Below are 22709 nucleotides of genomic sequence, written 5' to 3'. Positions count from 1 at the left end.
TTACAAGGTGATGATGTCTGGTAATAGTGATGGTGCTGTTCCTCTGTTATCAGTGCTAACATGGACACAGTGAAGTGCGTTAGCTGAATATCAGACAAGAGTGCTGTGCTTTGTTTCAAAGGTTAGATGTTATTTTCCAGAGCTTCTGAGTCACACGTGGCTCAGCACTTCCAAACGTGCCAGGGGCTTACATTGAAAGCCCAGTACTCAGTTGGGTTAACAGTTTTCTCCAGCTATAGAAATGTGAGTTTTCACTCTTCAGGGAAGGCAGGGAGCTATTCATCCATTTCTGACCCTTGGTGGCATCTTTGGTTGCAGCAGCACTAAGAGGTCACTTTTGTTCTTCTGAATGCTGCAGTGTCTCAGTCAATAAGAATTACTTTTGTGTGTGGGGAGACACAAGTTATGGATGAATATGAAAGCACAAGCAGAATAGGAAATAATTCAGTGTGGCAAGGACTTTCAAATTAATGGGTAATATCTGCTGATAATTGGAAACATCTGAGCCAGCTGGTGCAAATAGACTTGATTTGAATGGAGTGACACTGGTTTTCATCATCTGAGAATCTGGATTGAATTTAACCTCAGCTGATTGTTTGGTAGGAGAGTTAGGCAAGGAGCAGGCCTCTGTTAATCATATTTCTGTTTGTGCCTACTAAAATATTGGTATGAGTAATGGGAGCTCAGAGAGCTGCTGCTGCTGTACTTTGTCATGAGGTGTAATTGAATAATTAATCAGTTTTAAATCAACACAAAGCTAATTTAGAGAGACATAGGATTTTGATGGGCCTGGAGATTTTGTAGAACCAAATGTCAATTACAGAGCTTTTAGCTTTTTAACAACTAGTTTGTGATTGTGATTCTTCAGTGTATATAAAGGCACAACAGCCTGAACTGTGTTGATAGAGGCCTTGATGATTCCTTTAACTATTGTACTTTGTTAAAAAAATTGTTAGAAATTTGGAAAGGATTCTGTTGAGTACCCTGGTACAAGAATGAGAACTTACCCCTGATTTGAAAAAGGTTATAGCATGTAACAAATGTTAAACGTGAATTAAAATATGCAATGGACCAGGTCTTTTGAAAAGCCACGTATTGCCTGTGAGGTGATTGAGGCACCAGACCCAAGTAATTAGTCAAAGAATCTAGAGTTGAATATCTGTATATGTAATCTGGTGCTATTTTACCTTGGTATCTTGTCAAGGTAGTTCCTTTGCAAAATAGGATGGCTTGAACCATCTCTGTATTGGCTGTGAAGGCTAACTGTGAAGTGCCCTTCCATTTTATGGTGCCTGATGTAGTTTTGCTTCTATATCTGTAATTTCTCCTTCTGCGTTATGGAAGCAGTCAGTAAGGAAGCAGGATCACGTCCCATAGCTGTCTCTTCTGAGATGCCTTTTACTCCCATGGACTTAATAGCTAACATTAATTTGAGTGGGAGCAAAACTCACAGTCAAGTTGCCAAAATTAGAACGGGGCCTAAAAGAAAAGGGAAGAGATCTTGTGATGCTTGGGTAATGCTTGTCTTCCAACTGTAATGCCTTGACAGGACAAGAGGAAATGGTTTTAAATTAAGGGAGGGGGAGATTTAGATTAGATATCAGGGGGAAGTTTTTCACAGAGAGGATGGTGAGATGCTGGCAGGGTAGATGGGACTGCAGGTATGAGTCTGTAATTGTTGGCACCAAGTAAAGCAGTCTTTGACTGTTTTTTAACAGGGATATAAGTGCGCTGAAAACATGTAATATGAACAGTCTGAGGGATTACAGCTGCTTAAGTCTATGTGTGTTTTTTTGGGATCCTGAAAAATAGAAAATAAGGTAAGATCACTGGCTGAGGTGGCTCCGTGGCTCAGGCTGGATTTGCTCAGCTTGGAAGGCAGTGAGGAGGGACTAGTTCCCCCATCATATTTCTTCCTGAGCTGCCTGGCCTTAGCAGAAAGACGTTAATGCCAGTGATCATTTCAAGGTTTTATCCTCCACGTATCCCAGAGTATTTTAGTCTTGTAGTTGTATTGAATTGAATTGAATAAACAAATTCTCTGCATGAGCACGAACCAAACCTTCTGCTTGAGATATGTCTGCATGTCTAGATGCATGAAGAGTTTGTAACCAGGGAGCATTATTCATTCAACACAGCCAACATACATAACATGCACAACTCTCCTTTTTCCTCTTGCCACAGGAAGCTCAGTTTTCCCAACAGCTATTTTGAAATGCAGCTTACACGGCTTAACTTAGAATTGACTTCTCTTTTGGGCTGGAGAAGTGTGAGATCAGTCCCTGTGCCAAGCTGGGGATATTGTCAGTAGACTAAAAAGAAAGGCAAGTTTATAGACTAATATAAATTCAAATCATAGAAAATATAAACAGAAGAGGTCTGGAATTCCCATTCTATATTAGAACATGAAGCTGTATAATTCCTCTGAAGAAATTTTTGAAACATAGTGGAATACAGTTGATACATGGCCACCAACACTCAACACTAGTATTTCTTACTGATTTCTAAAATTTGGAGCTGTCATCTTTCATGGTTCTGTATCACTGCCAGCATAAATCCTTCCAGCTTTGGAAGGTGGAGGGAGAGGTATGGCAAGGTGCCCTTATATCTGATTTCAGGCTTTAATTCTGTGTCTGCCATCAGCTCAGCTGGGTGCTTTGGACAGCAGGATCAAGAAAAAGCAAGTCAGCTTGCTGGTTCAGACACAATTTCTGCAGCTTTTCAGCGTTTTGAAGAAGCATAACTGGAAGTTTATCTGTGTTTAAAAGCACAGTTCCGGGTCAAACTGAAATGTTTTCATGATTTGTTAAAGAAACCTAAAAAGTGATGTATAGAACTTTGTACCCTGCAAGTTTTTTAACATTTTATGAACTTTATATGCTTGTTTAAGCCACTGTCACTTGTCTGTAATTTGGCTCCTAGCAATCTTATCTGCAGTAAAGGCTGTGTTGCTCCAGGGCTGAACGTGGCAATCCACAGAGTCCAGCAAATTCCCTCTGAAAAGAAGGGGTTTAGGCTCCTAGTCACAGCAGCTGTAATACAGCTGTGTAGCCTGCTTTATTTATGGCATTATTTGGTAATACTGAAGACATGATCTGCTTTTCCTGTTTGATTTTATTCAAATACAGTTTAGGAATCCACTAAACATGGCAGTGTCTTTCATTTTGTCTTGGAACAGGTGTTAACTCTTTTCAAGTCTACATGGCCTACAAGGATCTCTACCAAATGTCTGACAGCCAGGTACTGCTCTGAATGTTTTTCATTGCTGTGATCTGTCCTTTCTTCTGTGATCTCTCTGCCAGCAGCTGAGGAGTTGTTAAGTTGAATCCTAGATCAACATTCCCACTGATCTGAGTGTCACTGGGGGGGGGTTTGCACCCGAGGGCTATTTTTCTCTGAAGGATCAGTGCTGTTAACATCTGCATGTGTTCTTTGGACTGTATGGCATTCAACTTCTGCAGGGATCATCTAATGTCCCCAACGATGCAGCTGCTCAGCACTGCTCAGGAGTTTGCCCTCCGCTTTACTTTGCTGTTGCCATTCAAGAACTCTGTGTCAGAAAAGGAGAAAATGATGAAGCACATGAGGCAGTGACAGTTTTGAGATTTGAAGAGTTCCTCTGTTGCTGCAAAAGGTTTAATAGTGTTGCTGACGGAGTAGGTGGCCTTTTCTCATTAGGGCTGGAGATAACAATGAGCTTGTTTGTCCAGTGCTCATTACAGATTCCACACTCTTCAGCTTTCCCATTCATGAGTATCAGGTCATTGTAAATGGACAATGACATCTGTGAGTAATGATAATGTGTGCTTATTCAGTTGAGAAAATGTTTTATTTGTACTTATTCCCAGAGCTGTAGCTCTCAGTCTCTTAAATAACTGTTGCTACACCTCCAGTACATGTGGTTTTAATTGCAATTTTAGACAAAATAACATGCCTTCTCTTGGAAGCAGTGCATGCCAAATTCAACTCACTGTTGAAATTATCAGAAGTAATACAGCAAAATATTAAATGTGGCTGAACTAATGCCTTTACTCTGTTTAAGGCAAAAGTAGGCAGTGAAGAAACCGTATCTTCAGGATTTGATCTGTATTTGAAAAATGGATTCCCATGCTGCTGAAGTCTGGCTTATAAAAGGATCATATTAGCTCAATAACTGTTAGAAAGAGAACTAGAATTTCACTAGTGTGGTAATTCAGTTATCTCAGAAATCCTCACTTAAATACAGTAGGATCAACAATTTTCATTTTGTGAGGATGGGTTTATAATCTTAGTAATAAACAAAAGAATGCTCTAGAGAAAATGCGGGTTCTTTTAATTGTAGTACAGAAGGTACTGGTGAAAACTTGACACCATTTGCTCTAAAGGGTGATGCAAACTGCCTGCACTTCAGAAGGGATGTGTTTTGGCTGTACTAGAGGTGTCTGTAGTTTACTGATTATTCCCATTCCATCTGAGTGCATCTTATTGGATCCTTTTTTTTTTTTTTTTTTTGTTTAGGTAGGCAGGAGACCTTTGTTATTTATCTACTGTGTTTGATAAAACTTGGGAAAAGAGATTATTCACAATGTGGAAGGCATGGGGAATAGAAGGAGCTTGTGGAACCACCATGTCTGAGGGAGATGTGGCATCACTTGGGACTTGACCCTGTATTAGTGCAGAAAGGCACAGGCTTGTCCTGGGCAGGCATGGTGTATGAGAGGTGGGCCAGGTGATGCCTAGCAGTGTAACTCTGGGAATATGTCAAAAGTGGATTGTGGAAAAAGGAGATAATATGCCATTCACATAGAGAATTACCAACATAGAAGGAGCAGAATGGAAATGAACAGAGTTGCCTAAGTGTTAATATGTTTTCCTTATTAATCAGCGTTTCCTTCTTTGTACTACCTGCAGCTTTATGAAGCCTTTACCTTTCTAAAAAGTCTTGGGGCTGTCATCCTGGTGCATGCTGAAAATGGAGACTTGATAGCTCAGGTGAGTGAACTGTGATTTTTGCTTCACTTTGTGAGATGTCCCAAGAACTGTAATCAATAGCGAACCTTCCACTGATCTTTCCAAGGGAGGATTCACTTGTAGAACAGAATGGAGAGTTCTGAGTGGGTACTGTTATGATCACATATATCTGTGGCAGATGAATATTTTAAGGCTGTTATAGGGATATCTCAATCCTCAGATCCCTTGTCTGTGTGCAGAGCACATCAGAGGTCTGTGAACCTCTGAGTGAGCTGATTGGTTTATTAGCTGGCTTACCTAAGGACTAAACTACAGAGCTGACAGGAAAATTAGAGTAGCTAAGAACAAGCTGTCTTTGAGCTCTACATTAGGGAAGACATATTGTTGCATGCTTAAATGAGATACAGATATTTGAATTTTTGTGGAGTGTGTAAGCACTCTTGCCCTTAAGGGTTTATTTTGTTGTTTTTCCCTTAGTGGGATTTCTGTCCTTTCTCTAGCTGGTAAGAATTTACTCCTTTGAGAGCCTTCTTTCCCTAGATCAAGTTTGACCAAGCAACCATTGATCTCAAAAGAGAGTAGTGAGGAGTCAGCAGGCACATGCAGCACAGTAGTGTCCTTCTCCCACTGAAACCAGGTGAAAACCATATGGAGAAATTCAGGAGAGGAAAAACTGCTGATTTTTCATGAAGATTAGAATGATTTAAAACTATCAGAATATATCATTCATAGTGTTAGCATGACACAAAACGTCCAGTAGAATGAAAATCAATACATAAGTCAATATTACTGTAGGAATGACAAAATGAAACAAATCAAATGGCATCTGTGATGTTTTGATTTGTGTCCTATTAAAATCAGTGTACACTTGTGGAACTGCATTTTTGATAGAAATCTGTTTCAGTTACATTTTTCATTGCTCAGCTTTAATATACAACAATGGAATATGAGCATACAAGAAAGAATTATTAGAAAAAGACGTAGTTGTAAAGAAATGTGAATTATGTTACACAGGAAAATATTTTCCCAGCATTGCCATGTTTTAGGAAATCAATCAGTTCCTTTTATTTAGAAGGATCATTTGAATGGCAAAAACAAAGCTGGATATTCTGCTGGACTATTCTGTGTGAAAATTCAAATTTGATCTTATCAAATATTTGATGTTGTTAGCTCTATCAAATCCTCTTATGTTAGTAATTATATCACGTGATCTGATTTTATGACTTCCTTCAGGATATAAATGTAAGTGTATAAATAGGATATAAATCGTAAGTGTTGACATCCTGTGCTGTCTTGCTATTTTTTGATTTATGGATGCAAGTTTATTTTTTTTATTGTATTTTAATTATCTGAAGTGTTTAACTTGCAGTGTTCAGAGCTGTTGCAGTAATGATTTAGAACATCCATTTCTAAGAGTACCTATGAAAAATTATGATTTTCTAACCCAAATAATCTTCATTACACAGTCAGATTAATGCATTACTGTTAAATGGCTGTTCAGTCTTGACTTGCAGTGAAGGCAAAAGTATGTGTGGATGTTAACTTACTGAGATTTTGCTGGAGTAATTGGTAATGTGTGAGCTTTGCAGTCTGGGAGGCCTGGGATCAAATATTTACTAGATGACATAGTAAAATATGTTAAGTAACTCCATCCTGGTCTCTCAGGGACATTCTTCTGTATTGGAGACATTGCACTTGTTGAAGTCTGCTCCTTAGAGACCTGAGGACATGGCAGGCTGGGCTTTGACGTGCATCAGCTGCTGTGTTCCCACTTTGGGCCCATTGGTAGACCAGTACCAAACTCAGGTTGGAAGTGGTTGAATTAGCAATTGCTGTGACAAAGGAGCTTTATTCCAACACCATTGCTCGGTCTTACATTGAAAGTTCAGTGAAGCTTCTTTTCTATTTAAAAAAAATTGATCACTTTGCTGTGAAGCTTGATAGCATAATTTTTTGGTGACAATTTTTTTTGGTCCCTAGTAGGGCTTTTTGCTTCCATAAAAAGATAATGTTAGTTATTCACTCTAGGAAAAAAGCCATACAGAAATGTAATGCTGAAAGTTTAATGAACATAACACTTTGTAGGTTGCAGAAACAGAGTGAAGAAAGAATTGCAGGATGGGAATATCCATAATTACTACTTAAAATGTTGGTTGAAACCTGTTGTTCAGTCTGGTGTTTGGTCAAATAGGACTCCTAGGCCAGTGGAGACTTCAGCAGGCTTACAGAGCTACATTTGTACACACAGGAAAAGGGTGATCAGAAAACATGGCTGTTAATCTTCTGGGAAGTGGTTCAAGAGTCTCATCCTGGAGTGGTTGTTGTATTTAGTTGTTGTATTTATCTGTTTTGTTCCAGGAACAAAAGCGCATCCTAGAGATGGGAATCACGGGACCGGAGGGACATGCCCTGAGCAGGCCTGAGGAGGTAAGAGGTTTTGCTCATCTTGTTCATGGAAAGACTTTGTCTAGCATGCAGTACTGCAGCTTGGCCTCTGTACATGCAGATGATAGATGGGTGCATGGAGGGAGGCAGCATCCTGCTTGTCCTATGGCCACTTCCAGAATTATTCTGTTTCTTTCTGTTTCTGAACCCTGTGCTCTGACTCCAGGATTTGATGATTGCGTAGCAGGCTGAGCACCAACAGTACTGCTTATGGGTTAGACTTTTAGGTTACCAGATTGATTAAAATGCCTTGGATTAAAACCTCCTGTTAGATACATCTGTATGTATATTCCATGCGTATATGTGTGCCAACTTATGAATCTGTGTTTATGTCAGCAGAAACATTTGTAGTAGTACTGCAAACAGTAGAAATGCAAATATATGAGGATGGAAAGATGCTGCAAGGCAGCTCAATTTATGTGATTGTCTTGTAATAAAACTAGACATTGCAAGGATCATCTCAGGCATCTGGAAATGGTTTTCTTAATGAGAAGGAATGGATGGAGATGTGTCAGTGTCTCTTAATGTAGACAGTTCAGGCTGCTGATGGCATAATGGGGGCAGTGGTAAGTGACTGCTTTCCTTGAAGATTAAAGAGACAAGTCCCTGGAGATTTGAGGCTAAACTTGAAGAGATTGTTGTGGTTTGCAGATCTTTATATAACCTTTCCCCAAGGCAAGAGGAGTAAACTTAATTGGTCACATTCTATTGAACTGTTTATGTTTTTTTTTTTTCATTTTCCTGTTTAATTTCCACCTAAATTATTCTGAAATAATTGAGGCATTTCCTTTTAATGAGAGTAAGGGCCTAAGGAAAATCTACATTTGCAATTCTGGAATTTCTGACTCTGCCATCTGATGGCCTCAGACTCAGTCAGTGGTGCACAGAGGTCCTGTGTTCCTTCCTTAGACTTCTGTGGGTGTCTTTGGGGATTTGAGAGCAAATGTTGCCATAAAAGTCATTTAAGAATCTGAAGTTATAGTCTGATTTTAAGAAAAAAAATATTTTACAAAACTGTGAAGAAGTAAGGAGTATGGTTTTGGCAGGCTAAATTGTTCAGCTTTGTCTAGCACAGCTTTTGGAAAAAAATTACTGCACTGTTAAGTCAGTATGTTTGATTTCAACAGATTGTTAGGTACTAAAATGTTGATACTGTGAGTCTGTCTAGGAGATGTAAAACTGATGACTGGGTAGAGGAGCCTCAGAGTCACTGGCAAACAGTGCACCTCCACCTGAAGATGACTGCTTTGTGCCTGTGTCCCAAACAGCTCTATGGTAGGAGGTTGCGTTGATGCATACAGGGAGATGTTTCAAAGGCTTTTATGGATTGTGGGCTAAATTCAGTCCATAATGCTGATGTTGCTGTTGGAGAATACTTTATTTTCACTGTCCTTTTATCCTTACAAAAAGATTGCAGAGAGTAAGCTGCCAGGGAGAGTTCTGAGCTGAGGCACTGTTCCTTGTTTTGTTCTCCTTCCAACTGCAGAGTACAGGGAGAGGTCTGAAGACTTGAGAGGGAGGTAAGGAGGAGCCCTGTTAGCCACCTGCATGTGATCTTTCCTCAGGAGCAGGGAGCTGTATTTGCACCAGACCAACCGTGCCCTTTAACAAGTACAGCTAAATATAGTGGTTACTCCTAACAAGAGGTGTGTGATATTGGGGGAGCTCCTGCTTTCCTGCATATCCCGCTGTGAAAAAAACAATCAGTTCCTGAAGAGTTGTTGCTAAGCAATGAGAAATATGGCTCAGTCCTCCAGTTCATTTTTTTTCTTGTCTGCTTTTTCAGTTAAATTCTTCTTCCTTTTCCCCTCAGCTTGAAGCAGAAGCAGTTTTCCGTGCCATCACCATTGCCAGTAGAATAAACTGCCCAGTGTACATCACCAAGGTGATGAGTAAGAGTGCAGCTGATATCATTGCACTGGCCAGAAAGAGAGGTAAGAAAGTTCCTTTTCTGCCCTCAGACTTGGATTTTGTGTTGTATAGAAGCTCGGTGGAAAAAAATGTTACTGGCAGACTGATCAGTACACTTTGACACCAGTCACAGACACTTAAGTGTTTAGGACTGGTTAAATTGAAAAGAGATCCTTCTTAGATAATTTCTCCCCACGAACTCTTAAGCACCCCAATCCTCTTCAGGATTGCATTGTAACTCTTTGTTTTGGTTTCCTTTCACCTTAACTTACGCCTTTAAATTTTCACCTTCTTACAAGACCTAGCACGTTCCCTGTGTCTTTTATTTCAGGTTGTTACCTTGTGAGGGGTTAATTCTAGGTTGCAGTGGCTTGGGAAGTGGATGTGCTGTATGAGGTGTCTGATCCTTGCTTTCATCCTTGCTGTTGGAGGCTGACCACCAGTAACATGCATTGAGGATGTCTGTGGTCAGCCTTGCTTGGTTGGCCATGCTAAAAAACACCCAAAAGGGACAGAAGAGGATGCAGCCTCTTCTGAGGCTGCCTTTGCTGGCTGGAACCTTTGCATCACAGAAACAGCACCTGAAGTGCTGCCATACTGGGACACTCAGGTCTTCTTTGAAGGCAGTGGGACAAGGTGTAGCTCAGCATGGGGACAGTGGGGAGATTCACTCCTTTTTGTGTTGAAAAGTTTTGTTCTTTCACAGTTAATCATTGTTCTGTAATCCTCGTTTTCTGCTACAAATGGCACCATGTTAATGATTTCTCTTTTCTGCTGAATTGTCACTGTTTTTCCATGCTTTTCCTTCCTGTTCTTTTTGCTTTTCTTTTCTTGCTTGTTTTCCGGCTCTTCTGTTTTTCAGACTATTCCTACAGTGCCTCTGTTCTTCCTCCTGCCCTTGTTTACAGAGGTGATGAGAACAAAGGTTAAACCAAATAAGAGCAGACTCACACTTTTCCATCTTTTTCACAAAGTTACTTTTCCATTCATTTCACTTGAGAATGGAGAAGACAGGCAGGAGAATCAGCTCTGTTCTGCTGGTTGGTGTATGAGCAATGTGGGGAAGCCAAAGAGCTAAACATTATCTTGATATTTATGTTCCTGGAGACTTGGAGTTTGCTGGCGGAACCATATGCTGCGATCTGCTGGTGCTGTGCCTAACCTCAGAGTGATAGAAAGGCATCTGTCAGGAGCCCATCCTCCACCTACATTCACTCCAAAGCACAGCAACGGAGAGAACGTGGCTGTGATTAAAATAGTACAAATTAAAAGCAGGTCTGAACTGTCTCCTTCTGGATTAAAAAGAGAGCTTTGTAAATATCCTGATCAAAAGCATGTGTAGCTCAGAGAGCCTCCTGATTAATTTTTTATCGTGCAGACAAAACCAAGGCTGCTTTATTTTCTGGGGGCTACACTGACCATGTAGCAATGCATAAATTATACATGGCAGCATGCAGCAAGATCTGTAATGTGCTGGAAAGAGAGTGGATTGTAATCAGTTCCTGTATATCCTTGCTTTCCCCAAGGTCCCCTTGTTTTTGGAGAGCCGATCACCGCCAGCTTGGGGACAGATGGGACACATTACTGGAGCAAAAACTGGGCCAAGGCTGCAGCTTTTGTGACCTCACCGCCTCTGAGCCCTGATCCTACCACTCCAGATCACTTGAATTCACTTTTAGCATGGTAAGACCTTCATTTTTTTTAACTGACTGGTGCAAAAAATCAAATCAAATCAAGTGCAAATGCCACGTGGAATACAACATCCAGAGATCAACTCAGTTTCTTTAAAACCAGTGCCATGCATGACACAGCAGAGAAGGGAGGGTGGAAAACCATCTGTGAACGTGTGCTGGGGCTGTTGGACTGATAGACAGACCTGGACCCTCCAGTTTCTGGGTTGCATATTTGAGATAAGATGTCTGGTTATTCAGGAATTCTTTTTCTTTCTGCTTTTTAAGTGGTTCCTAGTTGTACAGCTAAACAAACAGTATAGCATGCCTTATGTTTTTATGAATTCCAGAGTCCTGAGGCTGGAAGTTAAGTGATATGTATAGAGAATGTATGTCAGGCATGAGAAAGTGACCAGAATGGTTTACAAAGAAGACTGTTGGGGATTCAGGTGGAGACAGGCTAGTGACTGAAAGCATCACGAGACAACAGGGCTGTGGATTTGCTGTCTTCAGGTTGGCAACGGGATAATTATCAGTAAGGAGGGGAAAGCAGTGTGGACAGTTTAGAGACAAGTGTCTTCTTCGTGTAGAAGATATCAGGAACGTCTTGCCGGCAACACAGACTGTAAATCCATCCCTGAAAGTGCTGCCTGTAGCCAACTGTGGGTCATCTTACATAAGTAGAGAAGTAGAGAAGAAGTTCAGCTGTAGATCCCCCAGGGTGGATTGCTGGTGTTGCTGGTGTTAGGAGTTCAGCCACTGAAACCCTTATTTCCCATGGTGGAAGCACTTTGGTGGTGACACTTGTCTCACCTTTTGCCTCCCCTTTCTGAGAATCTCTCTGCTTTACACAGCACAGTACAATTTTAACCCTAAATGTGGCCTATTGGTCTTCAGAAAACATTTCCTCCTTAGATTAGTTTTCAACATGACTAACTGGCTGCTTGGAGCAATGGCAATGGGGCCAGTGTTAGAAAAGCCCTGTGGTGTGTAACTCAGGTTGAGCAGAGCTTTGCTTCGGGTGGAGGGATTTTCCTTTCCTTGCATACATCTCTGCTTGCACGTTGCAGGTCAGACTGTGTGCTCAACAAATCTAGATTTCAGCTACTATAATGGTGCTGCATTCACTGCACTGTTAATGAATGTGTATTTGAGCTCTGAGTTGCACGCATTTCTGGTAGGAATGTGCAAGCATTTGTTCTGCTCTGAAGGCCTTGTGGCCTAATTTTCCATTATTGAGTTTTCTGTTCCGTAAAATAAGGACACGAAGGAAAAATGCCTTTTCTTGTCTGACTTGTCACTAACAGCAGTGTAAGGAGTGAAGCTCATTGTGTGAGGGTAAAGCTCTTAGCAAGCATACATGTACATGTGTATCAGAATGCTTGGTCCTTTTTTCTGTCAGATGCAGCAATACGTTTTCAGAAAAGAGAGTCCTCAAATAATATGTGGGTCAAAACAGATTGGCTGAAATAGCAAGAGAATTTTTAGACCTGGAATCCAAATAATGACATTTACCCTAATATCAGAAAGACAAATGGAAGAGGGAGAGTTTTCATTATGCTCCAAGCATGCAAAATGCCTTTTTTTTTTCTTACAGGCTTAGAGTCCTAGATCTTAAATGACAGCAGCTTAGCCTGCTTTTGGCTTTAATACTTTAAATCTATACTATGAAACTAAAAAAAGAGCTGTATGTATTATCCCTCTGCTCTGCATTTGTGGGGAATTTTATGCAAGGATGATGGTAATCATAACGTTTCATGTTTCTATTTCACTGTTCATCAGGAAATCAATATTTTACATCCATTAAAGAATACTCAACAATATTCATCTTCTGCAAGTAAGCACGCTGCTCATGCTGATTACCACAGAATCTGTTGACTTTTTACTAAAGAGTTGGAAGTATGAAAATTTAGGGTCTGTCTCATCGGGCTTGCAGATTTGGTTCTTTTTTCACCTGTGGCCCCATGCACCTCAGGTAGCTTTCATCTTCCATGGTGTACTAGTGCATTATTGCTGCCTTGAGAGGCCCATCTCTTCTCAAGCTGGAGACGTGAGATCTCAGCACTACATTGAAGATGTCATCTGCCCCCAAAACCTTGTTTACAGTGGAAAAAAAATGCCATGAGGTATTGTGTGGTGTTTAAAGAGGCAATGATGTTGGCTGTTAATTCCCACCACTTTTTTGAGATGTTTTCTGTGGTGATCCCTTCATCTCAGTTGTTCAGCTGATCAGATGCTCGCCCCACACTTGGCAGCGGTGTACACCTAAGCAGTAGGAGTGTAACAAGAAAGAAGAAGTGGCATACAATCTTATGTCTTTATTGCTGTATTAGAATAAATTAATGTTTTCCTGATGGATTTGACTTAATCCTATGGATTATTACTCTTTAATACATTCCTACGGATTAGTATTCATTAATATACTCATTAATAACTAGAAATAGCTAACACATTGCTATTTCACCATGAAAAACATAGGTTTGGCTTATAACAAAAATGAATGGCTGGATCTGAGCATGGTGAAGAACCAGAACAGAGGCCAAAGAGTCTTCTCCAACTGTCAGCAATCATTAGGGTTGGCAGCCCAGAAAATTGCAGAAAGTTGCTGATGTGTGACTTTTTTCTTCTGTACTTGGTTGCATGTTAGCTTGCAGATACCTAAAGTAGTGGACCAGAATTGTTCAGATGTTTCAGAGCTGGAATTTGTCAATTAGAAAGAATGACAGGCTGCTAGAATGTCACCCTTCTGCAGTGACAGGAGAAATTGCAGTTTGTTTCAACTTGCTTGACTGCTGTAAGCGTTCTGGCAGATACTGAAGAGCCTATTTTTTTTTCTTATATTTGCAAAATACTATATATTAATTACGCTCTTCCTTCTTATTCCCCAAAATAGTAGTGTTCCAGTTTTGATCTTTGCAACAATTTTTTTCTAAGGTGAAAAAATATATTCAAATACAATCATTTTTTTTGGTAGCTCTTTCTGTGTTTCACTCCCTGCGTTTCCCTGTGTAAGGCCTATAAGTTAGGTAAATCCAGAGTACATTTCACTTGCATTATCCCCTTTTTTGTTTAATTAAAAAACAGTGTGGTGAAAAATATTCCTCCTTTTTATTTTCATTGTCCTGTATTGGAAGGCCTGTTTGGAAGGTCAAGGAACACTTGTGTAAAAATTGTGATAGAGTGTATGTGCTGGGGAGAAATGCAGGAAACAAGCTTTTGTGCTGCAAAACATGCTGTTATTTCTGAACGTGGTTATGAATTTGAGTACGGCAGACATTTCATGGAAGCTCCTGATCATTTCCTTAATCTTAACAATAATCCTTTGTCTGGGTTTGTGTTTGTGCCTGATCTCTGTTGATCGCAGCCCTAGACCCAAGGAGGCTGGAATCTATGGGAACTCAGGGTGTTTCAGGGAGATGTGGAGATGTCAAAACTGCTGTTGGCTCTTCAGTGATCTGTAGCCAACATGGAAAGGCTGCTGATGTGACTTAGAGCCTGTACCTCCAGTGTGTCGGCTTGAAAGGTCCATTTGAGCTAGTCTGAGACAAAGGTAGCCTTGGTGATGGTCTAAACCTTCTGTGTGTTAACTCCACAGTGGGGACCTGCAGGTGACGGGAAGTGGACATTGCCCTTACAGCACTGCCCAGAAAGCCATTGGAAAGGACAACTTCACTATGATTCCTGAAGGGGTCAATGGAATTGAGGAGAGAATGACTGTTGTCTGGGACAAGGCTGTAGTAAGTAATTACTTTTATGACAAGAAATTGACTGTTGGCTGAATTTTGCAAGGCAGGAGACTCCTCATCAGTATTTCAGTGACTTTTTAATATATTAGTGAGAATTCCCAGAGGGAGCAACTATGAGATAAATTGTTTGTTTCAGAAATCTGCTCCAGTTTTATAAACTCAGGTCTGTGCATCACTTCTGACATGCAATGCCAGTGTTTTACTCGACCTGAGGTTTCACAGACTGCAGTGTGTAATTTCTTCAGTTGTGTCAGAGTGGATGCTTCTCATAGATGTACGATCACGTGGCGTGTAGAACAGTTCAATGATTGTGAAGTAGACCTCATGTAAATGAAATGAATGGATTGTTTGAATTTGGGAAGTGTCTCATTGCTTTTCAGAAATTACAACTGGATGGCAGCAGAGCCTGAGGCTAAACCATAAAGTGCTTTGAAGGAGAACGTTGCATGTAATTCATGCTGGCATATTTTGCTGTGGAGTGCCGGTGTATGTTAGCATTTTTTTGATGGTTCCGTGGATCCTAATAAGTAATGATATTCTCCCTCCATTGTCTGTCTTCACTTCCACACCCAGTCACACACACAGGCTTATTACTTTGCCCTGCACTGCACTCAGATGTGTATTACAGACTGTAAACTGCTGGTATTTACGATACTTTTGTGAGCATTTCACCCAGATGATGTTTCATAACCACTGTCTGCAGGGACCACTTTTGTGATTGCAAGCACAGAAGCAGCTTCAGATATCTTCATATATTAAAAAAACAAGCAAAATGCAACCAGACAGTGATATTTTCATTTTGTTACTCCTACAGTAGGAAAGAGCTGCCACAGGGGTTGCGAGATGACGCTTACAGGTGGCAATATTCATTCCTGGACTACTAAGTAGCTTATACATCTCATGATTTATCAGGCAGTAAATACATGTTTATTTGTTTGTTGCCAGGGAAGACCTCAAAATACTCTACTGCAAACTCAAAAGAAACTGCAGCGTGCAGCTGCTACTAAGCCATCACTAACAGTATAAAAGGTTCAATGGGTGGTGACATGTCTCCAGGCAAGAGCTTTGTAATTGCAGTTGTATTGCTTTGATTTGCAGGTTTGAGAATACATACAGGAGAATAGAGTTAATTTGCAAAAAGTATTTCTAAAGGAATTTGATCATATTTTATACTTGATCTTTTAGTTACTCTTGTAATACTTACATATATGTATCTCAGTTCTACATTCACTAAAATGCTTAATTGGAAATTACTAGGACTTGTGAAAAAGCACACAGGCAGCAGTGCTTAGGGAAAGGGATCTCAGATAGCTGAGAAACTTGATGGTATCCATGGCATCAGAATGTTGTTGGTTTTTCTTTTTTTTCCATTCAGCACTCTGAATACTCAGTCTCTATCTTATAAATGCTTTGCTGATGTCACATTGTTTTTAGGCCACAGGTAAGATGGATGAAAGCCAATTTGTAGCTGTCACCAGCACCAATGCTGCCAAAATCTTCAACCTGTATCCAAGAAAAGGCCGGATTGCTGTTGGATCAGATGCTGATGTTGTTATTTGGGACCCTGATAAGGTGAAGACTATAACAGCCAAAAGCCATAAATCGGTAAGCTGAGAAAGACAGCAAACAACAAAAAAGAAATGTCTCTGTCACTTTTCAAATGTTGATCCCATTTCATGTGAGGAAACACGTGAAATGTAGAGGAGTGGGGCAGCTGCCTACTCCTTATCTGAAATGTGTAGTTCTGAAAATGAAGGTAATGAATCTTGCATTGGAAGCACTGGGATCAGGAAGGATTTATTTTCTCTCTGCATATACAGTTGCACTATTTTTTCGTACTTGCACTTGATCTGTAAATCAGCGTGAAGTAGCAGGTCTGCAGCTGAGCTTAATAAAGCTGTGATTATAAGTTTGAAACCAACTCACTTTTTTTTGCTTACATGAAAAGCAGCTGGTGTTGTGAAATGCACGTTTAAATCAACAATACCTTCGTGTATTATAGATGATGAAATACTAACAGTTTCATGGCTCACTTAATTGCAAAGATTTGATATGTACTTTGCTGTCCTTAGCACAGAGAACAACAGTGACTCACCTTCACTTTGATTTTGGCTGGAGCAGATCTTCTGTGTTTATCTCAAATTTGTATCATTAGTGCTGTGGTCTTTTGTACTGGGAAATCCTTATATAAATTTAACTGTAAATGCAGTGAGGTGGTTTATATATAAAAAAGCATAAACCTTTGAAAACCTTTAAAAAGTAAATGCAGGTGATTCTGTTTTTATTTCTTTCTCTCTCAGTATTTTTGAAAAAATAATGATCACCTGCCCTTTGGCAGTCATTCCTGTTTAGCTTCAAGCTTTCCTGGTCCTTTCTGGGCTTTTTCAGACAGAAATACATGTGCTGGCTCTGAAATCTCAGTTCTTTCTGCAAGTCTGAAGCTTTCTCTGCTGGGCATCTGAAATTGCCGTACATAGTCATAGCACGTACATGGTGGGACCACGTCTTGTGGGTATCTGACAGCTGAGCCAGAATTTTCCTTCTTAGTGAGGTTATTGCATTTCTAGAGGTTCTAGATAAACAGGGAAAGTCCTCAAAAAATAGCAGATAAAGTCCTGATGGAAAGTAAGTAACATATCCAGGAGAGGTGGATCGGATGCACGCTTTTAAATTATTTAATTCAGAAATGCATTGCTTTTCCTTAAAACAGCATTTTTATATGCCTGTTAACGGCAGTTGCTTAAAAATGTGACTACAAATGTGGTTAATTAGTTACTAACTGAAGGAGGTGTTTTACCAAACTTGCAGTGAATGTACTGTTCATCCTCAGGCTGTTGAGTACAACATCTTTGAAGGAATGGAGTGCCATGGTGCCCCGCTAGTGGTCATAAGCCAAGGGAAGATAGTGTATGAAGATGGGAACCTGCACGTAAATAAAGGAATGGGCCGTTTCATCCCTCGCAAACCCTTCCCTGAATATCTTTACCAGCGCATCAAAATCAGGAATAAGGTAATGTCGGATATTATTTAATCTTCTTCCCAGCCACATCCTCTTGGAATCACATATTATATTGTGCTAGTATGAGCCCATATTAGATGGAGTATGTATGACTTGTTCAAAACATGACCAAAAAGCTGGCTCCTTTGCAACTGATACCACTTAACACTGTGCTCTTCACTGAGTGTGTAAAGGCCTATTGGAGTAACTGTCTTATGCCCAGCTGTGCCATCTTCTGAAGGAATAGTGATACAAGTTACTTCTAGATGGATGTCAGCAAAGAGATAATGATTCTCTGGGAGAAGAGTTAGCCAGAAGAAAATTAAGAATTTAAAATTTATATTAATCTTTGCATAATGTACAGCCACACTGCAGAGAAGAAAAGTCAGACATCCTCTTTATATTTGGCATCTGTAAACTGCTGCTGGTGCATTTGCTGAACTGAGTTTTAGCAGCACTTACAGCTCAGAAAGCTTTTCCCTTGTGTTTAAATAAAAGCTTGGGAAATAACTAAGATTAAGACTAGGGCTTGGCCTGTCTTGGCAACATTTAGGGGTTCTTTGGAATTTGATGCCAAATTTTGCCAGTGGGTGATAAAATTACTTTGAGAGAACAGGTAACAAGACAAAAATTACTAAAAGATTTATTTTCTTCAACTAAATGTGTGCCATTCCCTGCAAGGATAACCACTGCTGAAATTAAACCTACAAGCGGGTTGATGAGTCCTCCAGCATTTTTATGCAAATTGTGTCAAGCTATGAAAGACAGAAAGTGTGCTCTTCTAAGGAGAAAACACACCATAAAAATAAAATGTATTTACATAAGAGTTTTGCAAAATACCAAGTGGTTAATTTTCTTTTTTACGTTATTGAGTTAGATGATGTGGGCCTTTTCTTCACGTTTGCCTTTCAAGGGTTTAGCACATGGGAGTGCAGTGTAGACTGACGATGTTGTTTTATTTAAATAGTGAAAACTACACTTCCAAAACAAGTATAGTGTTTCATAGCAGAGATTTGCACAAAAGTAACTGGGCGAAGTGACTTGCATCTAGCAATGGGACTGGATTTGGGAAAGACCTTTGATTATAGATACATTGGGAAGGGTTTGTGGAGGAACCAAGTGAGGCACTGACATTTTTGCACTTCCAGCTCCCTCTGCTGCCTGTGGAGAGGAGGTGACAGCAATCCCATATCTGTGTTTCTTTTCTCACTATCAAATTTTATTAATAGAAAACATTTTGAAAAACTCGGTGATGGTCGTTATCAGCCACCATTAGCTTCTGTAGCTATATCACTGCACAAGAGAAGATAGATGAACACATCACAGAAGGGCCTGCAGAGCTCTAACTGGCACAGGGAAGACCTCCTGGAATAGGGATAGCAGTACAAATCCCTGCCTTTGTGGAGCCCTGGAAAGTAGATTCACTGCTGTGAGCAGCTGCTTCCTTCTGGGCATTAATGTTGGCTCAGCTTGCAAGGTTCTTCTGAGCCTGATGCTGAATTCCCCAAAACAAGGAAAAAGCATTGCTTTCTGTAAGAGCTAGAACAGACTCCTGTGAGCAGTGTGGCTTTCCTACATGGCATTTTAATTCCACTTTTAAACCACTGGGAAAATGATTCTGAAACAATGATCATATAAGCCTTAGATTTCTAATCCTTCGGATGAGCTTTGCATTCTGAAATCCAGTGGCTAGAGACTCTTCCTGAAAATTGGAGCTGTTTTCTTAAACATACATTTCCTACCAGATTTCTGTCTTTGTAAGGCCAGTGAAACTCTTATGATTCTCTTTTCTCATATTCCTCATAAGAACCATTGGCCAAGATACAGAGACCCAGTGTCCTGGGTGCCCAGTGGCCTCTGTGTGTCAGTACGAGTGTCATTAGGGAGCATTATCAGAGCATTCAGTGTGTGGTTTTATTCTGCTCCTGCTTTAGGTGGGAGGACTGCAAGGAGTCTCCAGAGGAATGTATGATGGGCCTGTGTATGAAATCCCTGCTACGCCAAAATATGCAACTCCTGCACCCTCCACTAAATCCTCCCCTGCCAAAAACCAGCCCCCACCAATCAGAAACCTCCATCAGTCTAATTTTAGCTTATCAGGTAAGTCAACCCAACTCATTAGAAATGCCTTTAAAGCCTTGAGTATGGATTATTGGTGATTAATTTAAATTACGAATAATTACCTCTTTAATCCAATATGAAAAAAAATACATATATGTAACAGGAACATATATAAAACATTCATATGCATTCTTTCCTTAGGAATATTTAACAAATTACCAAATATTCAGAATGTTTGTAATTTAAAATACTTTTCTGCTGCAGTCTGTATTATTTACCTGACACCATGCAGAGGTCTGTGGTTGATGTGAGTGTGGCCCGTTGGTGGTCAGTGGCATGTGGGCCTGGTGTGATTCACGTGGCTCAGACACCTCCAATGTCCTTCTTAGAGTACTGACAGAAGCTGTTAGATGTGGGAATCTCAGTTGTCCTTGCCCATGGTCTCCAAACCATGTGCAGTATCTATTAATATGCAGATTATACTTTTCCATGTCTCTTCACTCTTGGTGCCCAAAATATTTTCCATGGTGCATAAGAAATAGACTGGAAAATCATCCTTTGGGGTTGTTGGAAATAATTCTTGTCATTTGAAGATAATTACAGGCGTGTCAAATTGCTATCCTTCAAAAGTCTGCAGCCCAATTGGTAAATAAGTGGCTCTTTATGATGTTGTTAGGAAAGACACAGGATTTTCTCCCCCACTGGGAGAGATGGTGGCATTTTCATTCCTGACAAATCCTCTCTTTAGAAATTAAAACTTGTAGAAGAAAGCCTAAGGAGAGTAAGTATTTTAAAAGCCCTTCTAGTGAGTTGGAATGTATTTTTCCCTGTACACTTGGGCCCATGGTGAGCATACAGAAATATGTATATCTATATAAAGAAGAAAAAAAAGCAACCTTAAAAGTTTGACCTGTAACAATAAAAAGTAATGGGAGGATTTTGAAAAGCATGTGAAGCTGTGGTTTCTGAGTCTGCTGCTGGACCTGTGTATTATCATGGCACCTAGTGGTGCAAGTTTGATTCCAGTCAGGCACTTCACGTGTGACTGAGCCAGAGACTACAATAGCATTTAAAATGATCTGACAATTTTTTAGTGATCTTATTTTGCCTTTAAGAAGCTGAATGTGTTCACACAGTATTTAGCATAGCAGAAAGCTTGCTGTCACAAACTTAATCGTCCAGCATTTTAAAATGCAGTTTGCAGTGGGAATGAGTTTACATCAGATCAGTGCTCCCTTTCATGTGCACTAACATCAGATTTACTGTGCTGTTAACCCATGGACCCTGCAGGGACAGGTATTTGAAACGAGTAAGGCAGGTTTCAAAAGGCCATTCTGCACATTCATGATTTTCTTTCCTAATAAAAGAGCAATATTTTCTGTCAGGATCTGATCTGGTGAAGGGAATCCAGGTGGTCATCCCTGCCTGGATTCTTTCTCAGATCAGCGGAAGACAATTTCCAATGTAGGACGAGCATCTATGCTTGGTCTGATCCCAAACATTTATGCCTGCATTTCTTATTGAAGATGACTGGAGCTGGGCACGGGCACCTTTGAAGGTCTCTTTAGCACTTCAGGCAGGGGCCTGGCTCAGGAGAAACCAGCTGATGGTGATGTGAGGGAAGCACAGCTGGTATGTCATGTAAAACATCACCGCTGATGATTTGATTTTGCCCTTCTCATAGCCTTGTTTTCTGTGTTCCTCTTGTTGCAGGAGCTCAGATAGATGACAACAACCCCCGCCGCACTGGACATCGCATCGTGGCACCTCCTGGTGGTCGTTCTAATATTACCAGTCTTGGCTGAAAAATGGTGATGGACAGAAACACGAGGAGGAAGGATCATGTATCTGTGTTACTGAACCCACAGTTTTACTTGGTACTAATGGAAATAAAAAACGAAATGTCCTTTTTTGGGTTTTTTTGTTTTGTTTTGTTTTTTTGTTTTTGTTTTTTTTTTTTTGTAATTTGTATAGAAAGAGGTGATAATAGTGTGGTGTGTTTGCTTGGAACTACTTGCCTCACAATTGTGCTTTCATGCCATAGTCACCTTAAAGCATGGTGCTTCCATTGCCCCTTTAGTGACCACAGGCTTTAGCTTTGTCTCGTAACTGAATGATGGTTCCTTTGCACCCTTTCGCTGTATTAGAATAGTTAATGCATGTTACTGAGTTATTTATGCAAGTTGCATTCTGTGAGTGAGTCCCTATAGAACACGTTGCCAACAATTGACTAGACGCAATGCCAAGATTAATGTCTGTATTTGATAACCACCACTAAAAACACTTATGAAGAAAACGGCCATCTTGAAAGTATGCAGTAGAGTAGTATAGGCAGCTTCTGTTTTATCTTTAATTTATTATAAACCCAAGAAGCACTTCTCTCGGACACAGAAAATCATCAGGACAAATGACAAATGGTCTCCGTAGCACCTGTCTGTACCCACTCAGTACGTTCCAAGTCTGTGTCTTCATTGTTTCCATTTTAGACCGCGCCATACTTTATACAAACCAATGCCATTGCCACCCCTGCAGGGATTTCTCCTCCTGGGCAGTAGCGCTCTCCTTCTGCATGAGTTTTTTGGTACTTACAGATAATTCAAGTTGCCGTCGGATTTTTAAAGTTTTTTGTACAAAGTTTTTCCTTTGTAATCACATGCATTTTTACTTACTCTACCGTATCAAGATCTACTAGTCGTGGTTCTATTTCTGAATTCAAAGCTTGTGAAATAAAGGAAATTAATTGATGGATAAGCGTCTTCCTCTGCTTTCTGGTACTGTTGCTCAATGATGAAAAATTTTGGGTGGAGAAACTCATGAGAAATTGTCTTTTAGGTTGGCATCATGTGAAAGAAGGAAACACCTTAGATAGGAAGGGACATATAAGTATAAATTTCTGCATATGCATAGCATAGCATGATCTAATCTTTC

The 22709-nt window shown here is 40.2% G+C and overlaps 1 protein-coding gene across 2 annotated transcripts in view; it reads left to right on the top strand.

Annotated features, from left to right (window-relative positions):
* CRMP1 (collapsin response mediator protein 1) overlaps positions 1-21586 on the top strand; it is a gene marked incomplete at both ends in the record, with an annotated part of 41618 nt that extends 20032 nt beyond the window's left edge. For both annotated transcript variants that reach the window (XM_079534451.1, XM_079534452.1), the window contains 10 exons: positions 3179-3240; positions 4891-4971; positions 7309-7377; positions 9209-9329; positions 10833-10989; positions 14572-14713; positions 16157-16327; positions 17553-17732; positions 19655-19820; positions 21495-21586. In XM_079534451.1, coding sequence (XP_079390577.1) covers positions 3179-3240; positions 4891-4971; positions 7309-7377; positions 9209-9329; positions 10833-10989; positions 14572-14713; positions 16157-16327; positions 17553-17732; positions 19655-19820; positions 21495-21586 — 1241 coding nt within the window. The remainder of the gene's footprint in view (positions 1-3178; positions 3241-4890; positions 4972-7308; positions 7378-9208; positions 9330-10832; positions 10990-14571; positions 14714-16156; positions 16328-17552; positions 17733-19654; positions 19821-21494) is intronic.
* Between the last annotated feature and the right edge of the window lie 1123 nt (positions 21587-22709).

This window comes from Tetrao urogallus (genome assembly GCF_951394365.1).
Source record: "Tetrao urogallus genome assembly, chromosome: 4".
In the NCBI taxonomy this organism is placed as follows: domain Eukaryota; kingdom Metazoa; phylum Chordata; class Aves; order Galliformes; family Phasianidae; genus Tetrao; species Tetrao urogallus.
This window is presented reverse-complemented; position numbering and strand designations above follow the sequence as displayed.